Genomic DNA, 27884 nt, shown 5'->3' with positions numbered 1-27884 from the left:
GATGTGATGACAAAATGCAATGTGAGATCCTGGAACAGAAAAGGACATTAGCGGAAAAGGTAGTAAAAATCAGTCTGTCGTTTAGTTAAAAGTGTTGTACCAATGTTAATTTCTTAGTTGTGACATATATACCGCGGTTATGTAACATTAGAGGAAGCTAGGTGAGGGCTATACAGGAACCCTCTGTGCTATCTTAATAACTCTCTTGCAAATTTAAAATTATTTCAAAATTAAAAGATTAAAGAAGAAAAGGGGCAAAAAGCCACCATAAACTGGAGCCTATCTCGGCTAATGCATGTGGTATTTGTGCTGTTTAAGTGATAAGCAATGGGAATGATGCTTTTACATTCAGCCAAGTTACGGTCTGGGAGGAGAGGTTGGGCCCAATCCCTTGGCAGCCAGGCGGGACATCTGGGGATTCAGGACGGCTCCCCTGAGGCTGAAATGAGCCAGGTCTGAGGAGAGGTGGAAATACAGGGGTGAGGGGAAGGCCTGGACACTTGCCGGGCAGAGCGCACAGACGGAGCACACTGCTAGGACCTGAGGAAGCCTGTGCTGAGGTTCAAGGAGAAGAAAGGAAGCCGTGGGGCGGGGGGTAGGGGAGAGAGGGGGCAGGCCCAGAGCAAGCCGGGGAGAAAGGGCTGCGGAGATGAGGGGCGGGTAGGAAGGCGGCAGGGCTGCGGGATCTTTGAAGCCAGATCATTCAAGGGTGTTAAGCAGCTTTGGTTTCCCGAAGGCCCACTCTAACCAAGGTATGAGGCGAACAGAACACAGAAAGAACAAAAGCTGCTCCGGAGCCAAGATGGTGTCTCCGCACCCCCGCACTTAGGACAGTGCCCGGGGGGAGCAGTTCAGCGGAGAACGTGGGCTGAACGGGTGACTCCGGGGACGAAGGAGCGGAGAGGGCGGGCGCCCGAGTGGGAGAGCAGGGGGGAGGCGGGCGAGGTGGCGCGGGCGCGGGGCTGGCTGGGAGCGCGGCGACCCGAGCGAGGGAAGCGGCCTCCAGCGTGGCGAGGCAGCTGCCGCCCCGCTTCTCCTCGGCTGCCCCGACCCGCTGCTGCGCCCCTCCGTCCTCTGGGTGCGTCATTGGAGGGTGGAGACTTGCCACTTTCCCCAGCTCGTTTGTTCCAGCAAGACACACCCTTCCGAGTTCCTAAAGACTATTTTTATTGTCGCTACAGATAAGAAACGTGGTTTTATGTTTTCTTCACGTGGTTCAGTCCAGCCCCCAACACTTGGATGGGGTGACATTCCAAAGACTGTGGTGAGACTCCTCCTCACTGCGGCGGGAAGCAGACGAAGGCCCGAAGTGGCGTTTTCAACGAGGATGTTGGGTGCCACCTGTTACTGTGCGCCAGGCGTTGTCCTCTTCTTAAAAATGGTTATGAAAGCCTTCCATGCTTTTGTAGAACTGGGGAAAATACAAAAACCATCGCTGCTGCCAACGTTTTGCTTCCAGTTGTTCCCCATGCACTTTTATATAAAAAATAAAATGTGGTGTTTATTCTGTTTATATTGACTGTAATTACTGATCTATTTGGTTTTAACGTTCTCATCTCCTGTGTGTTTTCCGTTTCCAATCCTTTTTTGTTGCTCTTTTCTTCTCCGTTCCTGTCTTCCGTTGGACTGAGGAAGTTTTCTCCATTTTCTCAACTGCTGCTCTGACAGTTGAGAAGTTAGAGGTTGTATTTCTGTTCTTTCAGTGAACACCATTGTTTTAATGTACAGACTGAAATATCAGCTTTTCTAATGGTCTAAAATTACTCAGTATTTCTTTCTGGCTCATGAATAAAAGGACCTTAACATCCAATCACCTATGTGCACCCTCCACTCCCTCACCCGGTTATTGCTGACCAGAGCTTTCCTTTTACCCTTTCTTAAACCACAAGAAAGTTGTGAAAGTTTTTACATTAATTATAATTAAATTTACACACATATTTTACCAATATCTGTGTTCACCACTGTTTTCTGTTTTGAACACCTTACTTGTTTTGGGTCGCTACTCTACAGGCTCAAAGACATGTCCTAATAGTTCTTTCAGTGAGGATCTGTAGGTGGTAACCTTCCTTAGTCCTCATCTCTGAAAATGTCTCTGCTTTTCCTTCACTGTTTGTGTGTGTGTGTGTGTGTGTGGCAAAAAATACATGACATAAAATTTATCATTTGTACATTCACATTGTTGTGCCACCATCACCACCATCCATCTCCAGAGCTTCTTCATCTTCTCCAACTGAAATTCTGCACCCATTAGACTGTAACTCCCCATTTCCCCTCCCCGCAGCCCCTGTAACCTCTATTCTACTTTCTGTCTCTATGAATTTGACTGCTCTAGGTATCCCATATAAGTGGCATCATACAGTATTCATCTTTTTGTGACCGGCTTATTTCACTTAGCATAATATCTTTAAGATTCATTCATGTTGTAGCATATGTCAGAATTCCCTTCCTTCTTAAGGCTGAATAATATTCCATTGTATCTATACACCACATTTTGTTTATACATTCATCTGATGATGGACACTTGGGTTGCTTCCACCTTTCAACAATTGTGAATAATATTGTAATGAATATGGGTGTACAAATATCTGTGTGAGTCCCTGCTTTCATTCCTTTTGGATATAGACTGGAAGTAGAATTCCTGGATCATATGATAATTATATGGTTCATTTTTTTAGGAATTGCCATACTTTTTCCATAGCAGCTACACAATTTTGTATTTCCACCAGCAATGCACAAGGATTCCAAATTTCTCCACACCCTCAACACTTGTTACTTTCTGCTTTTGTTGTTGTTATTTTATTTTATTTTTATTTATTTATTTACTTATTTTTGTGAGGAAGATCAGCCCTGAGCTAACATCCATGCCAGTCCTCTTCTTTTTTCTGAGGAAGACTGGCCCTGAGCTAACATCCGTGCTCATCTTCCTCCACTTTATGTGGGACGCCGCCACAGCATGGCCTGACAAGGGGTGCGTCGCTGCGCACCGGGGATCCAAACCCGGGCCGCCAGCAGCAGAGCTCGAGGACTTAACTGCTACGCCACGGGGCCGGCCCTACTGTTATTTTATAATAGCCATCCTAATAGGTGTGATGTGGCATGTCATTGTGGTTATTTATTTATTTATTTATTTTTGTGAGGAAGATCAGCCCTGAGCTAACATCCGTGCTAATCCTCCTCTTTTTGCTGAGGAAGACCGGCTCTGAGCTAACATCTATTGCCAATCCTCCTCCTTTTTTTCTTCCCCAAAGCCCCAGTAGATAGTTGTATGTCGTAGTTGCACATCCCTCTAGTTGCTGTATGTGGGACGTGGCCTCAGCACGGCCAGAGAAGCCGAGCATTGGTGCGCGCCCGGGATCCGAACCCAGGCCGCCAGCAGCGGAGCGCGAGCACCTAACCGCTAAGCCAGGGGGCCGGCCCCATCATTGTGGTTTTGATTTTCATTTCCCTAATGATTAGTCATGTTGAGCATCTTTTCATGTGCTTATTGGTCATTTGCATATCTTTTTGGAGAAATGTCTATTCAAATCCTTTGCCCATTTTTTTGTATGTAAATTTATTTTAATTGATGTCTTAGTAGTTTATAACATTGCGAAATTTTTGTTGTGCATTTTTGTTTGTCAATCACCATACACATGTCTCCTTTCACTCCTTGTGCCCACCCCACACCCCCATTGCCCCTGGTAACCACAGTACAGTTTTCTCTGTCCATGTGTTGATTTATATTCCACACATGAGTGAGATCATACAGTGTTTGTCTTTGTCTTTCTGGCTTATTTCACTTAACATAATACCCTCCAGGTCCATCCATGTTGTTGCAAATGGGATGATTTTGTCTTTTTTTATGGCTGAGTAGTATTCCATTGTATATATATACCACATCTTCTTGATCCAATCATCAGTCAAGGGACGCTTGGGTTGCTTCCACTTCTTGGCTATAGTGAATAATGCTGCAATGAACATAGGGGTGCATAAGCTTCTTTGGATTGTTGATTTCAGGTTCATTGGCTAGATTCCCATTTTGCCCATTTTTAAATGGAGTTGTTTGGGCTTTTTGTTGTTGTTGAGTTGTAGGAGTTCTTTATATATACTAGATATCACTCCCTTATCAGATACATGATTTGCAAATATGTTCTCCCACTACACTGGTTGCTTTTCACTTTGCCTTCTACTTTTTTTTTTTTTTTGGTGAGGAAGATCAGCCCTGAGCTAACATCCATGCCAATCCTCCTCTTTTTTGCTGAGGAAGACTGGCCCTGAGCTAACATCCATGCCCATCTTCCTCCACTTTATGTGGGATGCCACCACAGCATGGCCTGACAAACAGTGCATCGGTGCACGCCCGGTATCCGAACCCAGGCCACCAGCAGCAGAGCTCACGCACTTAACTGCTACACCACAGGGCCAGCCCTTGCCTTCTACTCTTAAGTGATCATTTCTCTGGCTATAAAATTTAAGGATATTATTTTCCCTCAGCACTGAAAATATTATTTCATTGTCTTCTGGCATCTGTTATCACTGATGAGAAGTCAGCTGTCAGTCTAATTAGTGTTTCCTTGGTAATTTGACTTTTATCTCTGGAGTCCTGTAAAATTTTTCACTTTACCCTAAATGGTCAATAGTTTCACTATTCTGTGTCCAGGTATAGATTTATCATTATTTATCCTAGTTGATATTCAAGTGTCCTTGTAACACAAGGACTTACGTTTTTCTTCAATTCTGGAATATTCTTATATAGAATCTCTTCAAAATTTTGTTTTTTTGTCATTTCTCTCATTCTTTTCTTCTAGAACTCTTATCGTAGATGTTCGTTGAAGCCTGCCACTATGTCTTCCATGTGTTTTTCATATTTAAAAAAAGTTCTTTGTGCTGTGTTCTGCATGAATTACTCAGCACTATGTTTCAACTTGCTAAGCCCCTCTTCTCCAGTGTCTAGATTAGAATTTATTTTGTCTATTGAATTTTTAATTTGACAACAATTTTACTATTTTGAAGATTTCTAAATGGTTATTTTTCAAATCCACCTGTTCTTTTTCCATTTTTATTTATTATTTTGTTTGTTTCAAAATTTCTTGTTCTATTTAAATGGAAGTTATTCCTTCATTTACCTCTTCAGGCATGCCATATACTGTTTTTAAAAATCTTTATAAGACTGTGTCATAAAATTAATTTTATTGTGAGTGCATTCAAGTTGTGATTGTTGATTTTCTTTTGTGTTCTCTCTTAGTATTATATTTCTTTGTGTATTTTGGAATTGTTGGTTTAATTCTGAATTTGTGTTTTTTCTTCTTCACTCTTTCCATATCTCTATGGACATGGTTTCCATGAACCCTGTTTAATGGTTTCATAGCTGCCTCTGGATGCTCTTATTCTTCCCCAGCCCTCAGTTCAGAACTAGAACTTAAAAGACATTTGAGGTTCCTGGCTGGTGGTAACAATGGTGACAGCACAGATCCAGTCACTAGGCCAGCTGGCAGCTTGGTTCACTTCCAGGTCAGGGAGCTTCAGTGTGTCCTCCAGTGCCATGAAACTAGGGGTTGATAAGCACAATTTTTTTCTGCTTCCTTTGTTGGGGGCTGGGGAGGATAGAGGCTGGGGTTGGAGGTTTGAGCCTGAATTTTTCTCATTGGTTTTCTATTTTTATATTTATATTTACTATTGCTATTGGAGCAGATCAAAGTTGCTATTGGAGGTGATCAAAGTTGATCTGAAGTCATAAATAGCTTCCTTATCCCCTTCTCTACTGCCACACTCGAGTTCAGGCCACCATCTTGCCTGTAGACTGACTCCCAACTGGTCTCTCCTCCTCTAGTCTTTGCTCCCTCCAATTCATTCTTCCCACCAGAGCCAGAGTGATTGTTATAAAATGGAATTCCACTCACATCACTACCCTGCCTAAAGTCTTTAAATGGTTCTCTGTTGTCACAGTCAGTAGCAGAGATGGAGTGAATTCACCAGCACAACATGGAAAAGAAAGGAAGGAGTTTAAGGTGCTGGCTCCCATTGCTCACAGGTAAAGGAGCATGAACTCATGACTAGTCATTTAAGATGGAAACATTCTCAAATGTTACTACGTCCCTGAAAATGTGTGTCCTCACTGGAATGATCTCAGGACAAGGAAATAGATCAGAAATGTTTTCTAGATCCCATATAGAATCGCCTTCTTAGAACATGTGACAATCATTTAGAAATCAAAAGCTAATGTGACTCCACAAGCTAGGAAGAATAGCTAGATCACAACAGAAGCCTTCAAATACCCACTTGATATTACTTACTGAATATTTCCTACTTGCAAGGCACTGTGGAGAAAACAGAATGTGTAAGAAATACATTCTGGGCCAGCCCCGTGACTTAGCGGTTAAGTGCGTGAGCTCCGCTGCTGGCGGCCTGGGTTTGGATCCCGGGCGTGCACCGATGCACCGCTTCTCCGGCCATGCTGAGGCCGCGTCCCACATACAGCAACTAGAAGGATGTGCAGCTATGACATACAACTATCTACTGGGGCTTTGGGGGAAAAAATAAATAAATAAATAAATTTTAAAAACCTTTAAAAAAAAAAAAGAAATACATTCTACCTTCAAAGATCTCACAAGGTAGTAAGCAAGGTGACATTTACAATTACTATAGAAAATATTTATGTGTGGTGTTATGGGTTGGATTGTGTTCCCCCAAAGATATATTGAAGTCCTAACCGCCAGTATTTGGCGATGTGACCTTATTTGGCAATACGATTGTCACAGATGTAATTAGTTAAGATGAGGTCATACTGGTATAGGGTGGGCCCTTAATCCAATATGAGAAGAAGAGACATAGAGACAGAGACACAGGAATGGAGAATGCTCTGTGACAATAGGGGCAGAGATTAGAGTGATGGCAGCTGCAAGGCCAGGAATGGGAAGACTGATGGCTACCACCAGGAGCTAGGAAGAGGCAAGGATTCTCCCCTACAGGTTTAAGAGGGAGTGTGGCCCTGCCATCACCTTAATTTAGGACTTCTGGCCTCCAAAACTGTGAGACAATAAATTTCTGTTGTGTTAAACCATCCAGTTTGTGGTTCTTTGTTATGGCAGCTCTAGCAAACTAACACATGTGTTATAAACAAAATGGCATAACAGAAAGAAATCATTTCCAGCTGACAGGATCAAGAAAGACTTCTGGAGGACGTGGCATTTGTGTTGAGCTTTAGTGGGATGATTTTGATATATAGAGATGGCAAGAGGGGAAAAGGCTTTAAATTATGATCTTCCATGTCAATCCAAATGCCATCTTGAAGCCTAACTCTCCTAAGCACCCTCTCTGAAAAACAAGTGGAATTTGATCCACTTTAATGCCTTGAACCTACTGTCAACTTTGCCACTAACTAACATTGTTACCACACAAAGGGCACGATCTGCTTGCCGTGAGACAAAAGCCAATCATCAAGAGGCAAGATGGTGGAAAAGGGCAGTTTATTACAGCTTGCTAGCAAAGGGGAAGATGGCCGACTAATGTCTCAAAGAACCATCTTACAGAATGAAGACTACAGGCCAGTTATACAGAGGGCTGGTCTCCGAGTGGGGAGGCATCTGGTCCCGGGGTGGGGGCATCTGGTCTCAGGATGGGGGCATCCATCTGGTCTTAGTTCCTGGCAGTTTTTTGTTCTGCTTGATATGCATCAGAAACCAGAGCAACGCCCTAGACCCTAATCTTTCAGTTGTCATTGATGATGGCTATCAGCATAGACTCTCTGCCTGGGGGGTGGAGGGGCATCACATTCCTAAGGAACTCAAAAGAACAAAGTTATCAACTTACAGCAGCTGGGAGGGGCCATAAAGTCCAGAGTTAGTCAGAGGTCATTCCAAGTCACAGTATGGTGTCTTTTCTACAGTATGGCTTCCCTTATGTCAACCTTATATTGAGTGGGTATCAACATGACTTTCAAGGTATAAAATCTAGGAGAACAAAATATTTTACACATCCTTTATTATTTCTCACACTAGTGTGCTGTGGTTAAAATATTATTTGCTTTTACTACCTTTATGTCACACTATAAAAAGGGGAAGTCTGCTTTATGGAGACCTTAGTAAGTAGTAGCTTATTAAAATCTTAGTCTAACCAGAATAGACTCAATAGTAACAGGAAATGTGGTTTGGAACTACTTGCAGGTGATGCTTTTGACGGTGTGATGTCTTGTGACCTATGATGTCTTCACAGTGATGCTGCCAGGTTCTACTATGGTTATGTTGTTTGTTTTGTTTGCATTGTTTAGCAAGATTCTTCAGTAAATAAATTCTGAAAATCTCAGGAGTCATTTGAGGGGCAGGGAGACACGGCTGTTGCTCCCCTTCTCACAATCCAATCTTCATTTTGGGTTTCAAATCAAACCGAGGGACTCTACATGGCTTCCATAGTAAACACAAGCATCTACTGGTTCCATCTTCGAAAAATGTAGCAGTCCCACCTGAAACATGGAGCAAATGATTTCAAAACACAGGAGTTCTTAACCAGAGAGGCACTTCGGGATCACCGGAGGAGCCTTAGAGCAATACGGGTCTCGCTTGCACCCCAGGTGGGGCATGGTCTCATCTTATGACAGCGGGCCCCAACCAGTCAGGGGCCGACGGACCCCGGAGAGCAAGTTCTGTACCCAGACGGGGCCAAGGCCCACGAATCAGCTGAGGAATCGTTTCCCTCTCGCCTTCAGCCTCCAGCCAATAAGGCCATTCCAGCCCCCTCAGCGGTGTCTACGCCTCAGGGCGCCACTCTGGCCGACCTTCCCCAGGGCCTCGCCGCCCGGCCAGCACGCACCGCCGGCCCCCGCAGGCCCCGCCTGCTCGCCCCGCCCAGCGCCCGGGCCCCGCCTCCTCCGGCCAGGAAGCCCCGCCCCCAACGGCGCGGCGCGGGGGCGGGGAGGCGGGATGCAGGGCGGGGGCGGGGCGCGGCGAGGCGCGGCGTCTCGGGGGAGGCCCCGCCCGTGTCTCCGGCGGCGCGGGCCTGGGAGGCGGGGCGCCTGCGCGAGGAGCTGCCCGCCGCGCCGCAGTCGCCGCCGCCGGGGGCCGGGCGCTCGGCACGGCCGCGGGGCCCGGGGTGCTGCAGTGGGCGGCGGAACATGGCGCCGTGGACGTGTTGGCGCTGCTGCCAGCGCACGGTGGGCTGGGTGCCGGTGCTCTTCATCGCCTTCGTGGTCGTCTGGTCCTACTACGCGTACGTGGTGGAGCTGTGCGTGTGTGAGTACCGGGCGGGCGCGGCCTGCGGGGCGAGGGCCCGGGCCGGCGGGCGAGGCCGTCCCAGCGTCCGGGGCCCGGCTCCGGGAAGGAACGGCGCAAGGGGCTGGTCCGCGAACAGGGACGGTGGAGCTTCGTGGGAGTTCTGTGTGCTTGGCCCTTCCTTTTCTGTTGCTGTTTGAATCAAGAAGTCTGTTCTTCCTCGATGGTTGGTCTACACCACCGCGAGGGGAAACGTGTTACTGCAGAGCCGGCCGCGGGGGCGGGTCGTCTCCGCGTCGCCGGCTGAAGGGGATACCTGGAAGACGGCGAGCGCCCGCTTTTGATTTTTGGTGGTACATGACCCACTTTAAAGTTCATTTATTTCAAGTCTGAATCCAGTAACTTGTACATGTTGTGTAAGTTACTGGATTCAGATTTAAAAAGACGAAGAATGAGTGAGACGATGTACAGCCCGATTATCCTTTTCTTAGCTGTTTATTATGGAGGTTTATATTTCTTTCATCTTCAGATTTGAGGTCTTATTTTATTTTCCTTACTGCCATTTCCCTTGTTAGTTCTTAGTACCCAATTTCTCACCTGATTCCCTGGAAAAAAGGAGTAACATTGCAGTACACTTAAAGAATTTAAGATACTGATTTGAATAGGTTGTCAAGATTGAAGGAAATTAGTTGTCAATCAAAACATTGTTCTAGGGCTACTACTATGTTTGTGCTATTGATTGATTGCTCTCTTTAAGTTAATTGTTCACAGGCTTTGACTGTGCAGCTGTTTTAGACTTACTGGCCTCCTCCGGGTTGTTCTTTATATCAGTTCTTTGGGAAAACTTAGGACCAAGTGGTAAGTGGTGTTGGTAAAAGCAATCCCTTGGTATCCCAAAGTCATCTAGTCTTAGTCTCCAGACTGAGTCCATAGTTACCTAAAGGACTGCTGTTATACGCACTAAAAAAAAAAAAACAAAAGTCGCATTACATACAGTCGGCCCTTCGTATCTGCGGGCTCCGCCTCAGCGGATTCAGCCAGCCGCCGACGTACACACAGGGTAGGGGTTCGCGGATGCGGAACCCGCGGATACCGAGGGCCGACTAAGGGGCTTGAGCATCCGCGGATTTTGGTGTCTCTGGGAGTCCTGGAACCAATCCTCGCGCGGATGCCGAGGGACGACTGTAGATACTAATTGTATGAGTGAAAAGAAGCTGTACCGTCCACTCCACTTGAAAGTGGCAGAATCAAGACTTCAATTACAGCTCTGGATTTGTATAGCTCTCAAATAAGTACTTGGTTAAAAGTGAGTTCTGCACATGGAAGAGAATGCTTTGGCTCAGAAGATTTGAGGGTAGGTTTTTAAATGAAGATAGCCACCTTTAAGAAAATTATTTTGTACCTATAGAATACTTAATTTTGAAGAAAACTATCCCTGCAAGGAGGCCCAGAATAAATTAGTTGTGGAATACTTTTCCAAATAATAATTGTGTTAATCTGTTGAATGTTATTGTTTAGTCTCATCCTTTTGGATACCAAAATGTTTGCAGAAAATGATGTTTGAATCAATTAAAATTGACTAGATTTGGGTATTTCTTGAGGCTACTTCCAGAAAGTGATAGTGATCATGGGATTCTCATCAGCTTGTCATATTTTATCTTATTTACTCTGAAGTGAGTGAGTGTTCCAAAAGTTGTACCAATCTTATTTAATTCCATCAGAAGATTATTCTCACCCTATTCTAATTCTATAGTGATTTTGAAGTAAAGCTTCTGAAGGAACACGAAAAATGTTCATTTATGTTGAAGTTGCACATTTGACCTGTAGATTGTTTTTGTCAAAACTATCAAAAGGTGACATCAAACATAAACAAAAGGAAATGAACATGAATTGAGAAATGCTGTGTGCTTGTGGGGACAGAGGGCACATTTCATCATTCTCTCCTTTATCCTCTCCATATCTCTGAGCATAGGTATCTCTACAGATGTAGGAAATAAGACTGAGCAAATAGGTCCTTTGGTTAGGTCACACAATTATGGTGGCTGTTGGAATGTCACCCACATCTTTCCACTCTGCGTGTAACTTTTAGTGAGCTGTGACAGTCACTGGAACTGTCATAGTTTGGTACATAGTGGGGGGTAGGAGGTAGAGTTAAGTGGTTGCCCTTTTTGGAGATCACTTAAGTTAGGCTTAGGCCGGTCCTTTAGAGGTCATATTCAAGGATTTCATGAAGTTAAAACATTCTGCAACTATTAAGGCCCAGTGCTTGGCAGAATTTTAAAATACTCAATGGTGAAAGGTCCTACCTACATAGGGCCTGCATTTAATGTTTCTAAGTTATCTGAGTTTAGGGAAAATTGTGGAGGTCTGCAGTGTCATTGGACTATATTGTTGAGCATAAAAGCTCGTTTACTCTCATATTGAAACTATCCTTTAAAATACTTATGTATATTTATGTTTTCATAAGGACAGACCCTCCCACTGAAATATATTGATATATAACCTTATAGGAGCTTTAAATTGAGTGAAGTGTGAATTTTACTTAAAGTGCTGTTTTAATAATTTTTATAGAATTTTTTTAATTTCTAGTATTCTTAAACTAGATGAGAGAGAATGATAATATTTATCTCTTTACATGTGTTAATTTATTTAATCGTCATAATAATCTTCGTAGAGTTAAGTAATTTATCCAGGGTCATACAACTAGTAAATGGCATAATCAGAATTGGAACTCAAGTGGTTTGGCTCCAGAGCCAAGATTACTACTATGCAAGACTAGTCTACTTAGTTATCCAGATCTGGACACTCAGGGCAGATTCTAGTCGTATCTGTGATCTGCTTGTGTAAGGTAATTTTCTCCTAAAAGGTAGCAGCAGAAGGTTCCTATATATCTCAGACAATAAAAGTGCCTGGTTCACAGTAGGACATTTGAACAAATAAGTTGTATGAGAGGCCTTCATTTTATCCCAGCCTATATAACTTCCTAATTTTGTAATTCTGTACACACACACGCACACACACACACACTCAATCAGTAACTCGTATTACTGGAAGGAGTAATATTGAGGACAAAATTGAGTAAGAAGTAATGCATCTAAGATGGCCATCTCACAGGGGCGATAAGCAGAGAAATAACAGTTAAGTAATTAGTAATATTGGTCCTTGATTTTATTCTTTTTTTTTTTTAATTAATTTACTTTTTGTGTGTGAGGAAGATCAGCTGTGAGTTAACATCCATGCCAATCCTCTTTTTGCTGAGGAAGACTGGCCCTGAGCTAACATCCGTGCCCATCTTCCTCCACTTTATGTGGGACGCCGACACAGCATAGCCTGACAAGCAGTGCGTCAGTTAGCGCCCGGGATCCGAACCCGGGCCACCAGCAGCAGAGCGCGAGCACTTAACCGCTATGCCACGGGGCCGACTCCTGTCCTTGATTTTAAATTAAGCTGAAATTCTCCTTCAGTTTTCTTCCAAGGCTGATATTTAAACATATGGACTTAGTTATGGGTGGATTGACCAACTTTTCCACTTTGGTCAAGGTGGTTATTTTTGAGGACAGTGCTAATTCAGGTTCTTGGGATTTTATCAGAACATCTCGTTCAGGTCATTTGTAGCTGTTAGTAGAAGACGTGTACCTCTTATTTGGCATGTAGAGGATCTCGGAGCTTAAAGAGATTTTAGAGATGATCTAATTCAATCCCTTTATTTTACTTCTGAGAAAACTGTTGCTCGGAAGAGCTATGTGGTTTGTCCAAGGATGGATATGCCTTTATTTTTCAGAGAGAAATATGTAGAGTAGAGCTGTAACCTCTGAGTCTGTATATCTAAAACTTCGTTGTGTCTCCTTCATAACTTCTTCAAATTTAGAATGAGACAAGATAAATAACTTAAACATCAATGTGGAGCACACTGTCGACGCAGGTGATTCCAGTGTGTTTTATTGATTTCAAAAGAACCAGCTTTTGATTTCATTGATTTTTCTCTATTTTTTTTCTGTTTTTTGTTTCATTGATTTCTTGTCTGATATTTATTATTTCCTTTTTTCTTTTACTTTGGGTTTAATTTGCTCTTTTTCTACTTTCTTAGTGTGGAAACTGAAGTCATTGATTTCAGCCCTTTCTTACATGTTTAGTCCTATAAATTTACCCCTAAATACTGCTTTATTCACATCCCATCAATTTTGATATGTTGTATTTTCATTTTCATTCAGTTGTAATTTCACTTTTGACTTCGTCTTTCACTCATTGATTATTTTAGAAGCATGCTATTTAGTTTCCACTTATTTGGGGATTTTACGGATATCTTTTTGTTACTGATTTCAAATTTAATTCTATGTAGTTAGAGAACATCCCTTGGGTGACTTGAGTCCTTTAAAATGCATTCATGCTTGTGTTATGGCCCAGAATGTGGTCTGTTTTGGAAGTGTTCCATGTGCTTTTGATAAAAATGTATTCTGTATTTAGCAGTGTATTTTGCTGTTTGTTGTTGGGTGAAGTATTCTGTTGTGTCATAATGCTCCACAAATGTCAATTAAGACAAGTTGGTTGATAGTGTTGTTTAAGTCTTCTGTGTTCTTGGTGATTTTCTATTCTATCAATTAATTATTGGGAGAGGTATGACTATAATTGTGAATTTGTGTATTTCTCTGTGTAGTTCAATTGGTTTTTGCTTCATGTATTTTGCAGTTCTGTAATTAGTTACATAAAATGTTTAGGATTGTTGTGTCATCTTGATGAATTGACCCTCTGTCATTATGAAATGACTTTCTTATCCCTGGTGATATTGTTTGCTTTGAAGTCTACTTTGGCAGATATTAACATGTCCACTAATCTTTCTTTTGAGTAGTGTTAGCACGTTATGTCTTTCTACTTTTAGTTTAACCTGTTTATGTCTTTATATTTAAAATGCATTTCTTGTAAGCAGCATGTAGTTGGGTCTTGCTTTTTAAATCCGACCTGAAAAATCTCTACCTTTTTTTTTTGTTGAGATATAATTGACATATAACATTATATTAGTTTTAGGTGTACAACATAATGATTCAATATGTGTATATATTGCAAAATGATCACCACAATAAGTCTAGTTAACATCCATCACCACACATACTTACACATTTTTTTTGCCTTGTAATGAGAACTTTTAAGATTTACTCTCTTAGCAACTTTCAAGTGTACAGTACAGTATTATTAACTACTGTCACCATGCTGTATGACCTCTACCTTTTAATTGGGGTGTTTTGACCATTTACGTTATTTTGTTTTATTTTGTTTTCTGAGGAAGATCAGCCCTGAGCTAACATCCATGCTAATCCTCCTCTTTTTTTTTGCTGAGGAAGACCGGCCCTGAGCTAACATCTATTGCCAATCCTCCTCCTTTTTATCCCTTTTTCTCCCCAAAGCCCCAGTAGATAGTTGTATGTCACAGCTGCACATCCTTCTAGTTGCTGTATGTGGGATGCAGCCTCAGCATGGCCGGAGAAGCCGGCCTGGGATCCGAACCCCGGGCCGCCAGTAGTGGAGCCTGTGCACTTAACCGCTTAGCCACGGGGCTGGCCCCGACCATTTACATTTAATGTGATTATTGATATGGTTAAGTTTAAGTCTTATTTGCTATTTTTTAATCTGGGCTATATGTTCTTTGTTCCCCTTTCCTCCTCCTTCTGCCTTTTTTTGAATTAATCAATTTTTAAATGATTTTTAAATTTTGAATTTTTTATGATGCTATTTTCTTCCCTTTGTTAGCCTACTACCTGTAACTCTCTGTTATTTTAGTGATTGCTTTAGGATTTATAGCATACATTTTCAACTTATCATAATCTACCTTCAAGTGATATACCACTTTACATATAGTACCTTATAAAAGCATTCTTCCATTTCTTCCCTCCCAGCCTTTATGCTATTATTGTCATGCATTTTATATGTTATTAAATTTACACTATATTTATATTATTTTGTTTAACAGTTTATTATCTTTTTAAAAGAGTTAAGAAATAAGAAAAAGCTTATATATTTACCCATGTAGTTACCATTTCTGGTACTCTTTATTCTTTTTTATATATCTGTGTTTCCATTTGGTGTCATTTTCTTCTGCCTGAGGGCTTCCTTTAACATTTATTCTAATGCTGGTCAGTTGGTGATGAATTATTTCAGCTTTTGTATGTCTGTAAAAGTTTTTCTTTTGCCTTTTTTTTGACTTTATTGAGATATAATTTACATACCATAAAATTCACTCATTTGAGATGTACAGTGCAGTGAGTTTTAGTAAACTTACCAAGTTGTACAGTCATCACAACCATTCATTTTTAGAACATTTCTGTCACCCCATTCAGATCCCTCATGCCCATTTATGGTTAATTCCTGTTCCCATCCCCAGCCCCAGGTAGCCGCTAATCTACGTTCTGTCTCCTTATATCTTTTCTGGATGTCTCATGTAAATGGAATCGTGCAATAAAGTGGTCTTTTGTGTCTGGTGTCATTTACATATTTTTGAGGTTTAGAACTCTGTGTTGCAGCCTGTATCACTGTTTCTCCCCTTATTCTCTACTCTAGATTCTAATTGGTATTTTTCTGTTTTAAAAAAATATATTTACAGTTTTGTTTAAGGGTATGTTTCTAGTAAGCCTCCACAAATCATTTGTGCATTGAATTAGAATATAAATAAAAAGTATGCAGTTCATTAAATTATATGTAACTATTTGAAAAATCCTGCTTACAAGCTTTATAGTATGATTGGGTCCTATTCATCTTTGTATTCACTAGAAAGTCTAGTTACTAGCAGACTTTCAATTAATGTGTATTGAATTGAATAGAATCGTACTCTTATAAACTCACTTGAATCATGTTTCAATATGTTAGAACAAGCAAACATCTACAATAACAATACTAATTAAATTATAATTACCAATCATATATTTCAAGTCTTTGGGGTGAAAGGCTACATGATATTGCTTATTGGTTCTGCAGTCTTTGTTTTTGGATTATGAAACAATGACTCTTGGAAATTATGCTGATATTGTTAAAAAAAAAAAAAAATCTGCCTCCCTAAGTCTCATCCACAATGGTTGACATAATTATAGGAAAAGTTAAGATGTGAATTAGAATGTTTTTTAAAACCGGTTTATTAATTTTGTTATTTCCTATCTGTTTTCAGAGCTGGACTATAGTAATTTTCTATATAAGTTGCCTTTTGAAAGCTATAGTGCCCTGCAAACCTCTTTATTTGCATTCTACAATTATCCCAGCCTTCTTTTTTGTTTTTTTAAAGAACAAATTTTTTTTTATGACTGCTTGTGAGTTAATCTGCTCTGATACTATTTTCTGTTGATACCAGAAACCAGACTGGTCTGAGAGCTCTATAAATATGTATCCAAAAACCCCAAAATGAACAAAAAGAGCTTTTGTGTTTTCTTCCCTATAAACTGAACCTTCTTTGGGCCTTCACTGCTTTCTTATAAAATGAGAAATATGGAAGGAAAAGGTGCGGGACAACTTAGGAACCAGGTCAGATTATTTGGAAGAAGAACATTGTGCCCTAGTCATGCAAATAAGTCTTGCCTTCTCCTCTGGTCACTTCCACTTGGTGGCAAAGAAGACGTAGCATGCTCAATTCCAGACTCCAATATCTGACTGTCTACTTGACATCTCTGCTTGGATACGTCATAGGCATCTCAGACTTACCATGTCCAAAACAAAACTCTTGAGTTGGTTTTTTTTCGTGTCTCTCCTGAACCTGCTCCTCGTACTCTAGCTCAGTAAATGACAGTTTATCCTTCCACTTCCTTGGTTGAAAAATCATTCCACATCCAATTAATCAGCAAATCCTGTCATTAAATGTGCCAAAATCTGGCTGCGTCTCACTCCCACCACTGCTACTGTGTTCATTCAAGCCGCTTTGATCTCTGTCTTGTGCAGTAGGTTGAAAAACTGGGCAGCAATAATTTGCACCTCCTCCCATCAAGAGGTGGAGTCTGTTTACCCACCCAGTGAATCTGGGCTGGCCTTGTACCTGCTTTGACCAATAGAATGTGGTGGAAGTGATGTGTGAGATCTGGAGCCTAGGCCTCGAGACAGCATGCATCTTCTGCTTTAGCTCTTTTGGAACGTTCTGGTCACCATGTAAGGGAGTCCAGGCTAGACCATTTGGAGAAAGAGGCCTAGCAAAGATAAGCTAAGCGCCAAAGCCCCTGATGTGTGAGTAAGGCTATCCTAGATTGTCCTGCCCCAGTCAAGCTGCCACCTGACCGCAGCTAGTAGAAGAACAACCCAGCTGATCATAACCTGAACTGCTGACCCACACAGTTGTAGGAAATAATAAGTGGTGGTTGTTTAAAGTCACTAAGTTTTGGGTGGTTTGTTATGCTACATTATTGCCTATATCGTTATAGTACCCTTATATCTTGTCTCCCTCTTCATGCCACCACCATCCTCACCCTGGACCCTGTCTATGCTCCATGAAGCAGCCAGAATGATCCCTTTAAAATTAATACCAGATTTGTCACCCCTCTTCTGAAAACCTTGGCTGGCTTCCTTTCTTGTTGGTGGAACACCTGAAGTCCTTACCATGGCCTCTTCCCCTCATTACTTCTCTGACACGGTTTCCTTTGCACCTTTCCTTTTGTGTGTTCTGTGGCTGCCACGCTTGCCTGCTTCTTATACTTGAACACTTGTTGAATGATCTTAATAAATTATTTAACCTCTCTGAGCTTGTTCCCCTGCTATGAAATGGATTTAAAATGCGATAAAACCTGTCTTACAAAATAATGTAAAGTTCTTAGCAGAGTAGGTTTTCAAATGTTGCTGGGGTGGGGAGAAGATTTAAATAACCACTGGCATACTTTTTCTTGCCTTCCCTTTTCTGGTGTGAAGTTGTTTGTTTTAATTCTTAGAGTTGTATTGGCCCGCCCCCCCCCCCCCTTTAGTGAAGGAGCACATTCTCACACAGTTTTCCTAAAGATGTTCTTTTCTTAATTGGTTGTATTTGAAGATTATATTGCAGAAACATGTGCCTGTTTTGCTATGGGCTTCTGGTAGTGTCAGGAGTGTGTGTGAGGCAAGGTATGTTGTCTAAGGGAAGGAGCCCTCCATATCTTCATCACATAGGGCTTTAAGAAGATGAACACGTGGCACTATTCCCATGAGCATAGAAGCTACCCAGGTTTAGGTATTGCTGAAATATGCAGTATATCTTCTTGAGCAGATGGGCACCTACACTTAAATAAATCAAATAGTAGCTCACAAATAACGATGATTATAGTTTTACAGAGAATAGATTGCTCTAAGATAGACATCCATAAATCTTGATGATAAAGATTTTTAAAAATTCTGTTTTTAAAACAGTTTTGTTCTGTATGTTGTTTTGCTCTTCCCAATACTTCATTCTACTTACTACTGTGAACTTTGGCCCACCCAGTTGGAATCATAGAAGGAGTAATTTTTATTAACATACCAATTGAACAACATATATAAGAACAAACATGAACTTATTGTATGTGAAGTTTTCAGGGAAGCTTTTTAAACTAACTGCATGGAGAGGATATCGTCAACACTGGAAAGGAATAATACCAATACTGTGCACCACAGTGTTGAGTGTGTGTCGCTGCTGTGAGCGTATACTAGTTTTTTTTCTTCCTGATACTCTGTCATTTCCATTTTTCTATGGGTGACTGGTAACTTTTTATAAGTATTGAAAAAACGGGAGTGGGAGGGGTCATATATATGCAATAGCTTTCTAACATTATATTCCTTCCCCCACCCTCCGAAAAGCCAGTGTGACTCTTTTAAAACCTAAGTCAAGATTGTTACTTCCCTGCTCAGCACCCTCCAGTGGCTTTCCACTTTGCTCATAATGAAATCCAGAGTTCTTTCTATTATCGTCTATAAAGCCCTGAATGCTCTGGCCATCTCTTCCTTGGCTCATTCTGCTTCAGCCAGTCAGGCCTCCTTGCTTTTTATCCATCAGGCCATATATGGTCCCACTGAGGACCTTTGTACTTCCTGCTCCTTCTCCCTGGGATGCTTGCCTCTCAGGTTTCCATATGGCTGGCTCTCTCACTTTCATCTAGATTTCTGTTCAAATATTCATCAATGAGAGGTTTCCTGACTACGCTCTGTAAAACCAGTACTTCCTCTTTCTCCTCACCCTGCTTTGTTGTTCTTCATAGTGCTTATTACTTACTTGACATATGGTTATTTGTGTTTCTCTCCTGAGTAGTGTGTTCACTGCTTTGTTTCCAGAACCTGAAAAGGGTGTGAGTAATGTGTACTCAGTAGATATTTGTTGAATGAGTGAATTGATTGTACAGCTGTCAGTCCCTGTGCTGGTAGATGAGGGAGAATTGGAATGTGTCCGCACAGTAGATAACTCACAATTAGTTTTGAGTACAGATATGCTCCTGACCTTAAAAACATCTCTGTTAATTTAGTCATTTAACAAACGTTGACTGCTTACAGTGTTCCAGGTACTGTATTTGAACTGGGAATTCAAGGATATATAAATGTACGTGGTCAAATACATTTGGACTTCATATAGTAGTCCCTGTCTTGTACACAGTGCTGATTTGCATATTACAAGTTTTAAGAAGCCCTGCTGTAACTAAGTATGTAATTTTGTTTTTAAATGTTTTTTTTTATTATTATTATTTTTTTTATTTTTCCCCCAAAGCCCCAGTAGATAGTTGTATGTCATAGTTTCACATCCTTCTAGTTGCTGTATGTGGCACGCGGCCTCAGCATGGCCGGAGAAGCAGTGCGTCGGTGCGTGCCCAGGATCTGAACCCGGGCCACCAGCAGCAGAGCGCGCGCACTTAACCGCTAAGCCACGGGGCCGGCCCTGTAATTTTGTTTAACCCAGTCTTTTTCTAAAATATTTTTACCATAGAATTCTTTTTTTGTGAAACATCTATTTGTAATCCTTTTAGACATAGACAATTCTTGACCTTTTGGATCAAAGCTCCAGTGGTGGTGATGGGGGCGGCAGGGGGAGGTCAGGACTGAGGGGACTATGCTGCTGAAGAAGGTGGTGTTACCAGTAGATATGAGAGGTAATAGCTAATTCCTTCTACTTTTGTTATTAAATTCATCATATTAATACATTTAGGAAGAAAAATCATTATTTCTATAGATGCCAAAAAGGTATTTGATAAATCTAGCATTCATTCCTGATTAAAAAAAAAAAAACACTTAGTAAAATAGGAATAAATGGATACTTTTCAAACAAAATTGCACACACAAAATGCTTGCTCAGTTTCCACTAAAACCAACAACAAAGTAAGATGCTAATGGGCCAGCCCCGTGGCTTAGTGGTTAAGTGCATGCACTCCGCTACGGGCGGCCCGGGTTCGGATCCCAGGCGCGCACCGATGCACCGCTTCTCTGGCCATGCTGAGGCCACGTCTCACATACAGCAACTAGAAGGATGTGCAACTATGACATACAACTATCTACTGGGGCTTTGGGTGGGGGGGAAGTAAGATGCTTATTACTATGGCTATTGCTATGTAGTAGTGTATTGACAAAATCAATTACCACCTTTAGTCAAGAGAAAATAATTAGAAGCATAAGCGGGAAAGCTGCTTCTGTGTGCAGGTGATGAGGTAGTATATGTTGAAAAGACAGGAGAAGCAATAACAACAGAACACCTGAACAAAAAGAATTGAGTAAAATGGCAGGATATAAAATTAACAAACAAAAACTGATACTTTCTACGTATACACAATAATGAGAATAATGAATAAAATATGGGGGAAGAGAAGTCTCCGTTTCCAATGACATCAAAAAGACAAAATACTTAAGAATAAACTTAGGAACTATGCCAAACCTATAAGAAGAAAACATTCGTGAAAAACATAAAAGTAGACTTGAACAAATGTCTTTCTAGACATTTCATATTTCATGTTCATGAATAGAATAACTCAACATTTACAAAGATTTCAGTTCTCCCCAAGTTTCCTCTTTTTTCTAGCACTAGACAAGTTGATCCTAAAGGTCCTATGGAAAAATAAACAAGAAATAACAGCCAGGAATCCTCTGAAAAAGAAGATTGATGAAGAGGGCAAACCCCACCAGATTTTAAACCACAAAGCCTCTGGTTAAAACTGTAAGGGCAAGAGGTATAAGAGGACTCTCTACTTTCTGTGTCATCACGGGGCGGGAGGGACGATGGATCTCTCTGGGCTCTCTTACAGGGCACCACACTGTTCCATTCATGGGGGCCACACCCTCATAATCTAATCACCTCCCAAAGGCCCCACCTTCAAATACCATCACATAGGGCCTTAGGATTTAACATGAATTTTAATTCATTGTCTATAGCAAAGGATACAACATTGTCTATAGCAAAGAACATTCTCTTATATAATCAGAGTACAATTACAAAATCAGCAAATTAACACTGATAAAATACTACTCTCTAATCTGTAAGTCTCATTCACACTTCACCAGTTGTCCCACGGATCCTTTGTTCTGCTCCGCAGTCCAGTCTAGGATCACACATTGCAGTTAGTTTTCACATCTCTTTCGTAATCTGGGAGGATTCCTCAGTCTTTCTTTGTTTTTTTCATGACCATGACATTTTTGAAGAGTATAGGCCTTTTGTAGAATGTCCCTCAAATTAGGTTTGTCTGATGTTTCCTCATGATTAGATTCAGTGTATAGGTTTTTAGCAAGGATACCACAAAAGTGATACCGTGTCGTTGATTGTACGATTTCAGGGACTGTTAACTTTGGTCACCACTTAAGGTGGTATCTGCCAGCTTTCTCCATTCTGTAAAGGTACAGTTTTTCTTTGTAATTAATAAAAGTATTTAGTAGACTCAGATACACTACACAGATCCCTCTTCAAGGAAAGACTTGCTGCTCAGTTGTGGCAAGTGTGGTCAACAGATAGCTTCCAGCTATCAGCTTTTTCAGCATGACTTGCCTCACCAAGGTCACACCCTTCCTGGGGCAGCTGCACCCTTGCCTGCATAAGAAGGGGCCGGAAGCTGCCTGCAGTCAGCCTAGGCTTTCACAGGCCTGCCTTGCGGTTAGACTTCTCTTTGCCCAGTTCTGCTTCCTCCCACTTCCTTTCACATATGTTGATCCCTAGTAAATATCTTGCACCCCAAACTCTGTCTCAGGCACCTGATTGCAGAGAACCCAACTTGAGACAAGTATCTTTGTGGGGAAATGCCTCGAGACTCTGGGAATCTGTTCCTGATTACTTGCACTTACTCTTTTTACCGTCTATTGAGGATTCTTGTTTGGAACAGTTATTTTTGTGCTGGTTGCTAAATGGTGATTTTTCTAATTCCATGATTTTTTCTACATTTAATAGTTAGAATTCTACTGTAAGGAAGAGCTTTCCCTCCTCCCCATTTATTTATTCATTCACTCATTCATTTACCTCAACATACTCCATGGATTGTTATTTTATGAGTTAAATCTATCATTTGTTTTGTTGCTCAAATTGTCCCAGATTTGGCCAGTAGGAGCCCCTTCAGTTTGGTTTCTGTGTCCTTTTGACATGTCCCCATCATTTGTTCCTTCTGTACTTTCTGGCACCACAAGATATTTCATGCTTATCTGATACTTTTCCTGTCCCTGATCTGCCATTTCAAAATGGACCAAATCTAAATCTAAAAAATAAAAACATTCAAGTACTAGAAGAAAACATAGATGGATGGTCTTATAACCAGGGAGTGAGGAAAGCCTGATGGAAAGAAATGGATAAGTGACATAAACAGTTCACAGGAGAAAAAAATGAAAATGGCTTATAAACATATGAAAAGATGCTTCCCTCACTTATAAGATAAATGCAAAGTAAAATTATCCTGTGATAGCAAAATTTGAAAACACTTTAGTGCATAGACTGTGGAGAAACATGGAGTCTCATGCATTGCTGGTAGGAGTATAAAATGGTACAACCCCCATAACAGGGATTTGGAGCAAAGCAGACAGATTTAATTTTGATCCAGTAATCCCACTATTAGGAATCTACACTGAGAATAAACTTCTACAGATAAACAATACGTGCATGAGGTTATTCATTGCCATATTGTTTGCAACAGCAGAAGATTGGAGACAACCCAAATGTCTATCAATAGAGGCCTGATTGTATAACTGGAACATCCACACAATGGAATACTGTGTGGTGCTTTATTTATTTATTTATTTATTTTTTATTTTTTTTGTGAGGAAGATCAGCCCTGAGCTAACATCCATGCTAATCCTCCTCTTTTTGCTGAGGAAGACCAGCTCTGAGCTAACATCTATTGCCAATCCTCCTCCTTTTTTTTTTCCTCCCCCAAACCCCAGTAGATAGTTGTATGTCATAGTTGCACAGCCTTCTAGTTGCTGTATGTGGGACGCGGCCTCAGCATGGCCGGAGAAGCGGTGCGTTGGTGAGCCCGGGGTCCGAACCTGGGCCGCCGGCAGCGGAGCACGCGAACTTAACCTCTAAGCCACGGGGCCGGCCCAGTGTGCAGTGCTTTAAAAAAACAAGCAATAGGGCCCGGCCTGGTGGCGCAATGGTTAAGTGCTCGCGCTCCCCCTCTCTGCCCAGGGTTCGCAGGTTCAGATCCTGGGCGCACACCGGTGCACCGCTTGTCAAGCCATGCTGTGGTGGCGCCCCATATAAAGTAGAGGAAGACGGGCACGGATGTTAGCCCAGGGCCAATGTTCCTCAGCAAAAAGAGGATTGGCAACAGAAGTTAGCTCAGGGCTAATCTTCCTCAAAACAAAACAAAAACAAACAGACAATAATTGTCTCTATATACTAATGTGTAGTGATTTCTGGGGTATATTAAGTGAAAAAAGCAAGGTGTGGAACGGGGTATGTAAAGGAAGAAATTAGAAATACATACTTATTTGCTTGTTTTCCTAAAAGAAATAGTGGAAAGATAAAACAGACACTAATAAAAACGATTACCTGGGGTGAGGGGGTAAGGAATGAAAGCCAGGCCTTTCTGAGTGCCTTTTTATATAGTTTTGACTTTTAAACTATTTATATTTTTTACATATCCAAAAAATAAAAAACAAAGAGTGGAAAAAAGCAAACTGTAAAATTTGAAATCATGAAACAACTTAATTTTATATAAAGTTGGTACTGTAGCTATACAGAGGAAAGAATTATTTCAAGTGACTTTTGAACATTGTACTGCTTAATGGAATATAGTTTAAAGCCAAAACAAAATAAAAAACTGCAAATAAATCTTAAAATAGCATGCAGTTTTTAAACTACTTTATGTATATTTTAGGATAAGCCAAATAAGTAAATAAATTAATTAGGAACTAAGATGGTCATTGTAAAAGCAAAGCGATACAAATATAATGCCAAAGAAATTAAGAAAAACTCTATAAAGTTCTATTTGAATTGAAAATATCAATATGAATATAAATATAAGTGTGTACTACTATTTCTGTCAACCCAAAGGGCCTAAAAGCAGTGAAACTCCAGTAGCTATGAGCACCCCTAGCATCCAAAGCTTGGTTTCTAAATATCATTAAAAAGAACCAATACCCCTTAGAGAAATGGTTAATTTCAGGTCTGGGGGAGGGAAAACATAAAATGAGCCTGGAACATCTTATGCTAGACACCAAGGAAGTGCTCAGAGACTAATGGGAATGATTCAGGATGATACAGGGGTCAGTTGGAAGAGACAGTAGCCAAAGTTGAGACAATTTGAACATAAGAAATAATGTGTAGTTGATGATGACACATTGAATAAATAAAAATCATAAGTTTCTTTATTGATACTCAAAAAGAGAAAAACTAAATTTATTTGCTAACAGTGGAGTTGAATGTTCTACCAACATCTTAATCTGAAAATGAGATATTTAATGGTAATTAAAGGGAAATAAGTTTTTGTGCTGCCTTTTTAGAATGACTCTAGTTCACCCACAGTTAGGGAAAGCTTTTTACAGAAGAGTGCCAGCTTAAAAGTGTAGAAATAAATATTGGAGGATTTTTGGGGTTTTTTTTGGTGAGGAAGATTAGCCCTGCGCTAACATCTGTTGCCAATCCTCCCCTTTTTGCTGAGGAAGATTGGCACTGAGCTAACATCTGTGCCCATCCTCCTCTATTTTACCTGGAACGCCTGCCACAGCAGGGCTTGACAGCATGGCTTGATATGCGGTGCATATGTCTGTACCTGGGATCTGAACCCACGAACCCTGAGCCGCCAAAGCAGAGTATGCGAACCCAAACACTACACCACTGGGCCGACCCCAATAATAGAGGGTTTTTAATGGTGATTTTCTTTCTTTTTTTTTTTTTGTGAGGAAGATCAGCCCTGAGCTAACATCTGCCAATCCTCTTTTTTTGCTGAGGAAGACTGGCCCTGGGCTAACATCCGTACCCGTCTTCCTCCACTTTATATGGGACGCCGCCACGGTGTGGCTTGACAAGTGGTGTGTCTTGACAAGCGGTGTGTCGTGCTCGCCTGGGATCCGAACCAGCGAACCCCGGGCCGCCGCAGCAGAGAGCACGCGCACACTTAACTGCTTGCACCATGGGGCCGGCCCCTGATTTTCTAATTCTGCAAAATAATTGATTCAGGCAAGGATTATCAGTGGATGCTAAAACCATTAGGTGAAAAGTTTTGGAAGAAGAAGGTATTCACATAGTCTTAACGTTTTACCCCACAAAAAACTTCATGATTGTCAAAGTGAAAAATGTATCTTTACAAAGGAGAGATCTAGCAGTCACTACTACCAAGTGACCCAAATGTAGCATCACTGATAGATTGAATAATGTACCTCCTGAGGTGTTATTTTACAGTACCCAAAATACTTCATATATGAATATTCTTGTCTGTCCTCTCCCCTCCCCCAAAGGCTTGTATGTGAGTGTTCATAATAGCCCCAAACTGAAAGCAGATTGGTGAATGGATAAACAAGTTGTGGTACCTCCGTACAATAGAATACTACTCAGCAGTAAAAAGGAACAAGTTGGAATTTCCAATTCTGGGACAAGATTGAATAGACACTCTTCTCCCTATTTTTCCTGCTAAGTACAGCTAAACCCCCTGGATATTATACATACAATAAATATAAGAAGACTCGGAAATGTGGAGAGATGAAGGCACATCAGCTGAGGACCTTGAGGTCTGAGGAATGAGGTGGTGGTGAATTCCCTGGGTTTTGTTTTTGCCTCATATATCCTAGACTGGGTGCTAGAGAAGCTGCAAGCTGGAAACACCGATGGGCACAGACAAAAAAAGCCCCAAGAAAAGCTGGTTTTCTTTAGCCAAACCAGGAAAGGAGCAATCTAGCAAGACAAAATTTCTAGACAGTAACTGTTCTACTCCAGCCAAAAACCATGGAAAATCTGTGCCCTATCCCCACTCTCTCCACCAAAGGCTGAGTATGAGCTTAGACTTCCCCCTTGCTCAGTGTAGTAGGGCACCCCTCTTGTATCGCCTCCCCCACTTTCCTGCTGGGGTGGTATCAGAGAAGGTGAAGGCCTAGTCAGTAGCCTAGACTTTTATTCCCACTGGGCAATAATGATGTGCCTCTCCCCATTCCCTCTCCCCATGTTATCAGTGGAGGCTTTGTGGGGAGCACTACGGAGGCACCCCTACCCCTCTCAGCCAGGATGTATCAGCAGAAGCCTAGTGGAGAGTCTGCACTTATACTCCCACCTTATAGCAACAAGGCTGTGGCCCCCATCCCCCAGTGACATGGGGTCAGAGGAGGCTTGCTAAAACAAATTTAAATAAGATTCAGAGTCTCAACATGATACTAAAATGTCTAAGATACAATTGAAAATCACCCATAATACCAAGAACCAGGAAAATCTCAATTTAAATGAGAAAAAAATAATACAGTCATGTGTCGCCTAATGACGGGGATACATTCTGAGAAATCCATCCTCAGACCATTTTGTCACTGTGCAAACATCATAGCGTGTACTTACACAAACCTAGATGGTATAACCTACTACACACCTAGGCAGTAAGGTGCTAATCTTATGGGACCACCATCATATGTGCAGTTTGTTGTTGACCAAAACGTTGTTATGCAGCACATGGCTGTAGATTCCAAAACCAAGATGACACAGATGTTGGAATTATCTGACAAGGATTTTTTAAAACAGCCATCTTAAAAATGATTCAGTGAGCATTTGTAACCTGAAAAAAACAGTCTCAACAAAGAAATTGAAGATGTAAAGAAGAACCAAATGGACATTTTAGAGCTGAAAAATACAGTAGCCAAAATAAAAATCTCAGAAGTCTATTCAACAGCAGAACAGAGAGGGAGGAAGAAAGAATCAATGAACTTGAAGATAGAACAATAGAAATTACCCACTGTGAACAAGAGAGAGTAGATAGACTGAAAAATAAAAATGAATAGATCATCAGGGACTTGTGAGACTGTAAAAAAAGATCTAATGTTTGTGTCATTAGAGTCCCAGAAGGAGGGAAGAGGAGGTGGCTGAAAAAATATTCAAAGGAATAATAGCTTAAAATTTCTCAAATTTGACAAAAGACATAAACGTATGGGTTTTAGAAGCTGAGTGAACTCTAAACAGGATACCCCAAAGAAATCCATGCCAAGATACGTTGTAACCAAACCTCTGAAAACTAAAGACAAAGACAAAATCTTGAAAGCAGTGAGGGAGTGCACCTTAATACAGGGGAAAAATTAGAATAACAGCAAATTTTTCATCAGAAGCCATGAAGGCCAGAAGGAAGTGGCACAACATTCTTAAAGTGCTAGATGAAA

The 27884-nt window shown here is 41.2% G+C and overlaps 1 protein-coding gene across 4 annotated transcripts in view; it reads left to right on the top strand.

The window, feature by feature from the left end:
* The first annotated feature begins 9042 nt into the window (after positions 1 to 9042).
* ZDHHC20 (zinc finger DHHC-type palmitoyltransferase 20) overlaps positions 9043 to 27884 on the top strand; it is a 70729-nt gene continuing 51887 nt past the window's right edge. For 2 of the 4 annotated variants that reach the window (XM_058547838.1, XM_058547839.1), the window contains exon 1: positions 9043 to 9203. In XM_058547838.1, the coding sequence (XP_058403821.1) occupies positions 9086 to 9203 (118 nt within the window). In that variant the 5' untranslated portion in view covers positions 9043 to 9085. The remainder of the gene's footprint in view (positions 9204 to 27884) is intronic. The other 2 variants (XM_058547836.1, XM_058547837.1) reach the window with 2 other exon arrangements.

This window comes from Diceros bicornis, chromosome 9, assembly GCF_020826845.1.
Source record: "Diceros bicornis minor isolate mBicDic1 chromosome 9, mDicBic1.mat.cur, whole genome shotgun sequence".
Lineage (NCBI taxonomy): Eukaryota > Metazoa > Chordata > Mammalia > Perissodactyla > Rhinocerotidae > Diceros > Diceros bicornis.
Note: the sequence above shows the minus strand (reverse complement) of the source record. Positions and strands in the feature narration are given on the sequence as shown.